We start from the raw sequence: 9,726 nt of genomic DNA, 5'->3' as shown, positions 1-9,726 counted from the left end.
AGTATGTTTCGAATATACGTAATTTAAATATATTTCTTATATATTATTTCGTAATTTAAGTATATATTAATTATTTAGCATATTTTCAGGTCACTCTTTTATATTACAAATATCACAGAAATCCTTTAACCTTTTAGTTATCGCATGTACAGGGGTTAGGCTTACAATCTGCAGTCTCACTCTGCAAATAAACAGGTCTGGTACATTTCTGGCCATATCATTAATGCATAAGAGAGAACAAAAAGTTCTTGTTTTTCTAAAAAAAAATTATAATAATAATGGTGGGCACTGATTTTCTTACCAGCATTTAGTTTTAAAAAAAAGGGACATGACCCCAAAATAAAAATGATAAATTAATGTCATTTAAAAATTAGAATACTTTTGAGGAAATTAGAATACTTTTGAGGAAATTAGAATACTTTTGAGACGAATTAGAACACATAATAAGTTGCCAACCAATTATACCAACCTTACTGCTTGCACTAACGTTAGCTTCGATGAATTTCTAGAAGATAACTCCTGTAGCCACCCATCTGAACTGGAAGTTGGATACGCAGGCTGTCATAAAAGAAGACCAACATCAACATCATATTAATGTACGCTTAATATACGCTTCATGACTCTTGGAGTCCGTACTACTGGGCTTTGGTCGTGTTGATAGTGTTACATATCTTATAAATTTTTACGTAGTAGATTTCAAATATGTGATCTCTCAAGAAACTATAGTTTTTTTGCAACTTAATAATATATTCCGGCCTAGTATTGTTTTAATATCGAGTGAGTGTTAAACATCCGCTCTTCTCTGAAACGTAGGAAATTGTAGGAAGAAGGCAATAATACTTTTTAATTTATGATGCGATAAGTTAAAATCTATTTTTTTGTCTTGGGTGTTCTTTTCAAACAAATGTGTACATTCATGCATAGAAACTTATACTATCTTTATAAACTTGTGACTCCAGACTAACGTAAATTTATCTTAAAGTATCATTTTCATAACTGCAAACTTGTAGGACCACTGAAAAAGACTTTAGAAAGTAGTAATAAAGCAATAATTAAAGGAACAATAATTAATGAACTACTTAAACATTCAAGGGCTAAATAAGATAACAAATAGATAATGTCAACATATTTTTCTAATTATTGATTTGTCGTGATAGAATTAAAATTTTTTGAAATTTTAAATTGAAGATTTACTACGTTAAAAAGCTATAATGTTGCTACCTCTAAGAAAAAATTTTCTCAGCTGCTGTACAAGTTGGCAGCTATACATTTTGAAAACAAATCTGTAGCTTTCGGAAAACTAATTTGAATTTTGAAATCCACACACCGGAATTAGGTAAAATCAAGTACTTGTATCAACGTAATATGAGTATTAATTTGGTTTACCAGTGTAATTTTCAGCAGTCTTCATATTTATTTTTGAAAATGTCAAGATTTAATAATGAAGGAATTAGAACTAATCGCATATCTCAACATTTTGTATATTAAGCTACAGCTCACGATTTTAAAGGTTTGTCAAGCTCAAGCATATGACGCACAAAAAATACCTATTGAATTGATAAAACCATCAAATAATTTTTCTTTAATTATATTTTTATAGTATTACTAGTGTTTAAAAGATTATCTTTTATTATAATTAATACCTTTTTATTAATTACTACCTAAGTAGAGAATATTTTAAGTATGAGATGTTTAACTATGTTAATATTTTCTCCACTTACTATCTAATTCAGTTTCATTGTCTTTTACCTATGAAACATACATTTTCAACGTGTAATAAAATTAAGCCACTGGCAAATATATGGTATATGGCTGAAGTATTGCGTGAGACAATTTTAAATTCCTAAAGAGTGTTGTAACTAGTAAATGTTTGTGAATCTCTGGTTCATAAATAGCGGACATAATACCGAAAAATTGCTCATTCCTAAAGAAAAACAACAGTGTAAGGAAAACCGATTGATTTTTGAACTCCAAGGAAACCAATTAACATAAACCAAGGAAACCAATTAAACGCAAGGAAAACCTATTAATTTTTAAAATCGTTTTTCTTCACACCTTCATAATTTAAAGTTTTAACGTCTTATAGATTCAGAGTAGCAAAGCAAAATTTAAAGTAAATAAAAAAAACAAAAAGTGAGAAAAAATTCACTAAAACATCACTTAAAATTGAAAAAACTGTCAAACAATATAAACTTTTTTCAAAAAAAACTCGTGTAACGTTTATAAACAAATTTAGCTCTTACAGCATGCTAAATTTCAACTCTGTTGTTGCCATACCGCCTATAGAGCGACCCGTATCTTATTTTCTCGAGAAAGTTTAACAGTTAATAATTCTCGAACAAAATGATTAATATAATGTTTTTTAATTTTATTTGAAACTCAGTATACTTTTCTACACACAATAGTAATTTCAAGCTTCTAAGTCTTTTAGATTTTGCTCAACAAAACAAAATGTAACATTAAGTTGAATACCCAAAACAGCGTAACCGCCAGTGGCCCTTACGATATTTAAATATAGAGAGCTATTATTTTGTTCACGATGTGTGCTTCTCTATATATGTGTACGTACATACGTGTCTAGGTGTTTGTACGTACGCCTGGAAGGATTTCCTCATTTCTTTTAATTTGCCTACAAGATGTTTCGATAAGAAAAATTTTAAATAATAAATTTTTTTTATTGTTTACACCAGTGTTTTCCAAAGTGTTGTATGTGTACCCCCAGGGGTAGGGGAACAGTTTAGTGGGGTACGCGTTCTTATGCAATATGCCTTGCAACAAACGAAAATTTATTTAAAATTAAAGGTAGCTATGAAAATTTACTATTACGTATTTTTCTACTGGCTATTTTTTACACAGTTAACAGTTAATTAGTGCTGTCAACAGCCAGTTGTGATTTTTAACTTTTGTGCAATTTTTTTAGGGTAAAAAATACTTTAATTATTTTATTAGTGGTACACAGCGTTACAAAAATTTTAGAAAGGGTACAGAAAAGTCATAAATTTGGGAAACACTGGTTTACACTAACCTACGTCAAAGCAAAGCTAGTCCCAAACACGTAATTCCAAGTAACTTATCCTCCCAATTACAGTATTCGCGAAAACGTGGTGCCTGATAGTATTCTCTGGTTAGCAGGAAAGTACTCCATATGCAATACTACATTTTAAGATTTTAACCCGTTTTGTCCCGAGTTTATATATTGAAATTATACAAAAAGTGGTATTATGGAAAAAGTGGTATAATATATTATCGAAATTAATTCGTTTTTCTACTATTAGAACATTCAAGAAGTCTTTGATTGATCAAAAAGTACTTGCTCCTTATAATTCTATATCTAATCAGAAGTAACTAAACCATCATAGTATCTGAGAATCTTTTAATTCACCCAGATAAATGAAAATACTGAAAAAATTTTCCCGCCACAATGAATGTCTTTGAAAAAAGGAACTGTCCTAAATTTATGACGCTGGGCGTTAACCCGTTAAATAGTAGATCATAAATCAGAACAAACAGATATTGAGAATCATTGCTCTACCTAGAAGATCGATACTCTTCGCAATGTTGCTACCAGGGCCGGGATAGCCTGGTCGGTAGGGCCCTGGGCCCATATCCAAGAGGTTGTGGGTTCGATCCTCGCCGGCCGAAGATTCTCCGTGTAGTAAAAGGTGACTGATGCACGTTAAATCTGTCGAGTCTCAAAGTCCTCCATGTTCCCACAACAAATCAATACCTCTGGGGGTACTGATCCAGGAGTTTCCTTGTCTTCTGGATTGGTTCAAAATTACAAGGCTACGGAGTTCAATGTAAGTAGTCGTAAACCCATGAAATTGGGTCGGCTGTTCAACGACGGTTATAAAATAAAAAAAATGTTGCTACCAGGTTTTAGTTCTTATGTCGACCGTGGCCACACGAAGGTCAAGTAGAGTAATTGGGAAGGTAGTGCAACACAAAATAATGTAATTTTACACTTGGTTTTATATAACAATTTAAAAAATAACCACAGCAATCAATCAAAGCAAATAATTTTAAAAAATAATCAAAGCAATCAATAATCAAAAAATAATCAAAGTGTCAGCAATCTTTAAAAATATTGTTAAAAATAAAAATAGGCTACAAAGAAAGACAAAAAAGTTTATTGAAACGTCATACAAATGTGTAAAACAAATATAACAATAAATTCGCTACATCACTTAAATCATTCAAAACTTAACAAAATTTCAGATAAATTTTCAAAGAACAAAAACTTTACATTAAAATTTGCCATTAGCTTCAAGACAAAAACTTAAAAATGCACTACTTTGACAATTGATATATTTTTGTTTTCGACGTACTGCCAGCGGTATATTCATGTAAGTATTTTTAAGACATCAAATTATTGTAAAATGTCAAGTTGTTGGGCAAATAATATTTTCTTCTTATTCGCTTTATGTATGTATGGAATAATATATTGTTCTCTTTTTTCTATTTTCAGTAGCAATTATCACATATTTTGTCTATTTTTTACCTCCAACTGGTGTTCAAAGGAAACCTTCATGCTTCTGAAAATATAAATTTATAATTAATTTTATATTTTAATATTTTATACTTAAATATTTTATATATGAATATTTTATCTTTGAATATTTTATATTTGAATGTTTTATATTATAATATTTTTATGACTATATAAAACGGAGTTTTTCGTGACTATAAAAAAAAAACTATCTTCATAGCTAAATTTTAGGTTAGTCACTTTTGTTTTATCACTGAAGTTGAAACTAATTGTTTTATCATTGAATGGTTTAAGGAAAATCTTCAGAATAAATATTGTACAAGATAGGGCATAGCACTCTTACGAAAATGCTGGAAATTTGTTACATATCAGGGATAAAAGCATTCACTTCATACGTGAAAAAAAAAGTTTTATTTAGCGATTCGCCAAATTCAGTGTATCAAAAAAAAGAGACAATCGCAGTTACTCTTTTAACGCCTTTACTTAACAGATATTCGCAATTATTTTATTTTTCTTAGTATTTAAAGTTATGAAATATTATGAACGACCTTATTAAAAGCAATTGATAAAATAAAAAACGAAATAATTTTTGCTTATTCCTTTGCGTTAAAAAATATGTATTTTTTGCAATGTAAAACCCATTTTTAAGACTAATAACTTCTTGAATATATTTTTAAATGAGTTAAGCATCCATTGTCTTCAAAAGATCTTCCTGCGATAGAGATTGGATAGTAATTATTGCATATATCAATTATAAAACATTCCAAAATGAAAGGCATACAAGGTGTCCCATAAATATTAGGACAAGTTTAAGGGTAGCCGGGCACATTTACTACGCTGACTCTATCTTGTTGTAAGCATATTGTTCATGTGCCCTTAAATCATAACATTTATTTAACTAAAATACCTTTGTTTCATCCTAAGTTTATGTCTCGAATATAAATGAATATATAAATTATAGGTGAAGGTTGAATTTAAATAAGCGCAGAAATATCTGTCTCATCGTAATTTAATAATTTTGCAAGCTTGCCGAGTTAGTCGCCAAACTATTAAATAGCAAAATTTTAGCAGTGATATTGGATTATTAAAGGGGATTATTATTATTATTTACTATTGCGCCTAAGTATTTGAACTGAGCTACTTGTTCATCAATTTTCAGTGGTTGCAGATTTGTGATTCTGTTTAGTTTTTTCATTGTTGACAAACAATCCAGTTTTGTTCTGCTGCCTTTGAGTGCACAGAAAGCCTCTACTCCATCTTCTTTAATTCTTCCCATGATATCGATATCGTCTGCAAATGCACGGATTTAACAAAAGTTGTTTTCTGATTTTGTATACCAGAATCTATAATAACCTTCTCTAGTGCTAAATAAAACAGATGACATGACAGGGAGTCTCCTTGTTTCAGCCCCTTTTCAGTATAGAAGGCTTCTGATCTCAATTTTACGTTACATTTTACTCTGTTAAGTATCATTCTTATGAGGTTAACCAATTTCTGGGGTATTCCCAACTCTGACATTGCCTGATACAATTTTTCTCTATCCTAAGCTGTTCTAAAGATAATAGAAAGATGAAAGGCATTCATGTTATATTCTCTGGTCTTCTCAAGTATTTGTCTAATACTGTGTATTTAATCTGTTGTTGATCTGCCTTTTTGAAATACACACTGGTGTTCGCCAATTACTCAGCTAGTACAAGTAACAAGTCGTTCAATTAGGATGATTGTCAATATCTTGTATAATGTGCTCAAGAGAGTAATTCCTCCATAGTTCTGACAGTTTAAGCCTGTCTCCTTTCTTGTATATTGTACAGATAGAACCATCTTTCCACTTAATGGGTATTTTTTCTTCTGTACAAACACAAACTATAACAGTGTGTATTTCCTTGAGAGATTTAGGCTTCTTTATGTTCAGGAGCTTGGCATTGATGCCATCAGCTCCTGATGAACAGCTAATAATTCTTTAGCATTCAAGGTAATAATTCTTTAACCTGCAGGCAGGGCTAATGATTGTTTCCCTTATTTTATTTCCTGATTAATTTCAAATTAAAAACTATGCTTACTCAAAACTAATAAGGATTAGGAGTGTTAAAATAAATGTGAAATCAGAAACAATTATTCTATATTAAGCATACCCATATTGACGTGTAAACTTAATGTAATTGCTCTGATTAATAAATACCTTCAAAACTGTCACTTACTTGCTTCATCCACTGAATTCTTCAAGTGTTAAGTGCATTTTTTTGCAGACTTAATTATTTAAAAACAATAAATATAACTAACTACGATTGTAAGTATTTTTAATCGGCAATATAAGAGAGAAATATGCCTTGAAAAAGGTTTTTCATCCTTCTAAAAACTCTAAAAATACATCATGAAAATTGAATTCAGAACAACACTATTTATGAGCTAGTTTATGAAATTTCCTTTTTTAATTGTAAATCAACAAATGTGTATTTTTACTTATGCAAGATTCTCCATCAAATTTATATCCTACAGGGCAGGAGCATTCTTCCTTTCCTTCAACAATTATGCATTGACCTCCATAACATGGTTTTTGACAAAGTATTTCTGAAAATGGAATAAATAAGAATATAACCACTAAATTAAATGTTTTTTATTTTAATGAAACAGATTATCTAACTCTTTAATTAATTGAGAATCAATTTACCAAATATTAATTTTAAAATACTAATTTTTTTTAATATTAAAATGTTAAAGTCGTTGTGTACCGACTAGACATATAAGTTTCACTGAGAATATTTCTGTACTGCATTACAACGGAACAAAATATGTCTCCCCTGTAATTTGTTTTTCTAATAATAATAATAAAGTTGAAAGCACACGATTATTTGAAGTTTTCAACGTCTATTGAAACATTTTGAATCATCGAGGACGCTAGCTTATAACAACTCTTTGTTCTGCAATATTCAACTTTCTATCTTCATCTATTTTGCTAGTAAGATTTTGATATTTTTTATCGATTTATTCATAATCTCAACTAGTTATAAAGCAAAGTATTAAAAATTTTACTTTGTTTAGAATGATATTTAGTGTTGATCTCTTCTTCGGAAATTCAAGTCCGAGCAAGATATTCAAGCAATCAATATTTTCTAAGCTGAATTGTGAAGATCACTGATAAATTTTATGTGGTTTTGTTACCTTTTTTAGAAAATATAAGGTAATATGTTATGGTAATACATTTTTTCGTAAGCTGTGTAATCTCATTATTTTATCATAATTATCAGATATGTACAGAAGATGAAAAGGCTTGACAGCTGAAGAAGTTAAATTTGTATGGACTGAAATTTCCTCTGATTCTGACATATCTAAATATAAAATATGCAGTTGCAAATACAAACTGTTACGAATGACAACTAAACAGGTTTAATTTATAATCAATGCAGTTCGCATTTTTACATTTCTAATTGATATTTAGAAACAAAAAATACAAGTATTTACAAGTACAAGTATTTTGTTACTTTTATTGCTTTTATGGTATGATTTCTGTTCTCAAAGTGTCATTAGATTTCCTTCACAATCCAGGTGGGACTTTAATTTCCTAAATTAAAATTTGAGGAAAAAGTTGTAATATGGATTTTTAAAAAAAATATTTGTCAAAGAGTACTCCTTCTCTTAAATCTGGAGAGGAAAAAACAAAGGGAAAGGATGTTTCTGCAAATCACAGTAAATATTACAAATCTGTTAGTTACATTTTATTTTCTGAAATGTACTTTTTTCCAAGAAGTACTAAAATGCTGTAGTGCATGAGTTTCTTTAATCACATTTTTTTACCTGGAAAAAAAACAAAAGGGATGTCTGGAAAGGGAGAATCTGGAAAAAGCAAAGGAGCTGGATAAGGGAAGGGCTGCTTCTGCAAACCTCAGTATATGTTAAAAATCTGATGGTTACATTTTTTTTTCTAAAATGTATTTTAATGCTGTAATGCATGCGTTTGTTTATTTGCATGTTTTTACCAGAAAAATCCAGTCTTGCTGTCTTGTTATATTTATTTTGAAATAATATTTAATGTGAAATAGAAATCAATCTGTTACTTACTTTGACAAACGTCTTCCTTTTCGTAATATCCCTCTCTGCAATTGCAGATTTCTTCCCCATCAATCACTTGACATTTACCTCCATAGCAATTCTTTTTTAAACATATTGTCTCTAAAAATATAAAACATGCATTTTTTATAAGAAATAGACCCAAATTTTTAATAAAGAGAAAATCCGTTTTATTACATTCAGTCGGGAATTACGTCGTATCTTGAACCATTTTTAGCGTTTTTTATTCTTTTCATGCAGAAAGTAGCAATTATGACTTTTACTAGAAATAAATGATGCGCTTGTGGATTAAAATATGGCTTCTTTGTGTGCAAATTCTGTCATAAAATACAGAAAAAATTGCTTTGTAAGGTGCAGTATGATGTTGTACTTAGGACTACCATATGATGTATCTTGAATCGATAAGGATGTTCGTGCTTGAAGAAGCATTCTGACTATTTCCCTCTAAACTTGCTTATTAGGTGTATTTCTATATTCATGCAATTAAGATTTATTTTTGCTGAAACCTGCATACCAAATAATATTTTATTGGAATATTTCAAAACATTATTATACCTTCCATCAGTCCAAGAGAATACACTAAAGCTTGTCTCAAATAATACAAGTATACGCTTTCTTAGAATAAATAAAAATTAAATATTTTTTCTAAAATATTGGTAATTTACCTGGAAGAGAAGGGCACTTTAGTGCTTCTACTTAAGATATGTTTCCTAATATAAGTACAATACGATTTTAATTTCCCATCTAATTGCTAGAAAAAACTAGATGTTTCGAAATAAAAAAATAATACTCTAGCGTACACTTTGGAAAACCTGGAATAGTCGTCTACAAAGCTGAGACTATTTGTTACATTATCAACTACGAATGCAAAATTTCTACACTTGGTAGTGCAATCATCAACACTAGTCCGACTTAGGCATGCACCATCTAATCCTGGCCAAGCACCTATCTCCGTTTTATAGGGCTCCATCTTCAGACAGCCATGGTAGAAATGCCAAATAATTTCAACCAACGTCAGTTAACGTGGGCAGCTCTTGAGCTGGTACACCTCTCTCCAAACTTCCACACCACATCCAGTGAAAGAACTCTCAGTCACAATATATTTAACTAGAAACCTTACTGCACACTCCGATTGTTATGTCGATGTCTAGGATCGAACCAATGACACCCAT

At 30.1% G+C, this 9,726-nt stretch overlaps 1 protein-coding gene across 1 annotated transcript in view; it reads right to left on the bottom strand.

Moving 5' to 3' along the window:
- Positions 1-4,114: 4,114 nt before the first annotated feature.
- LOC107444589 (fibrillin-1-like) overlaps positions 4,115-9,726 on the bottom strand; it is a gene marked incomplete in the record, with an annotated part of 46,082 nt that continues 40,470 nt past the window's right edge. Inside the window, 3 exon segments of the mRNA XM_071185798.1 lie at positions 4,115-4,535; positions 6,950-7,057; positions 8,546-8,656. Of these exon segments, the coding sequence (XP_071041899.1) occupies positions 4,528-4,535; positions 6,950-7,057; positions 8,546-8,656 (227 nt within the window).

The sequence above is a fragment of the Parasteatoda tepidariorum genome, chromosome 9 (assembly GCF_043381705.1).
Source record: "Parasteatoda tepidariorum isolate YZ-2023 chromosome 9, CAS_Ptep_4.0, whole genome shotgun sequence".
In the NCBI taxonomy this organism is placed as follows: domain Eukaryota; kingdom Metazoa; phylum Arthropoda; class Arachnida; order Araneae; family Theridiidae; genus Parasteatoda; species Parasteatoda tepidariorum.
The sequence above is the reverse complement of the archived record's forward strand: the minus strand, read 5'-3'. Positions and strand labels throughout refer to the sequence as shown.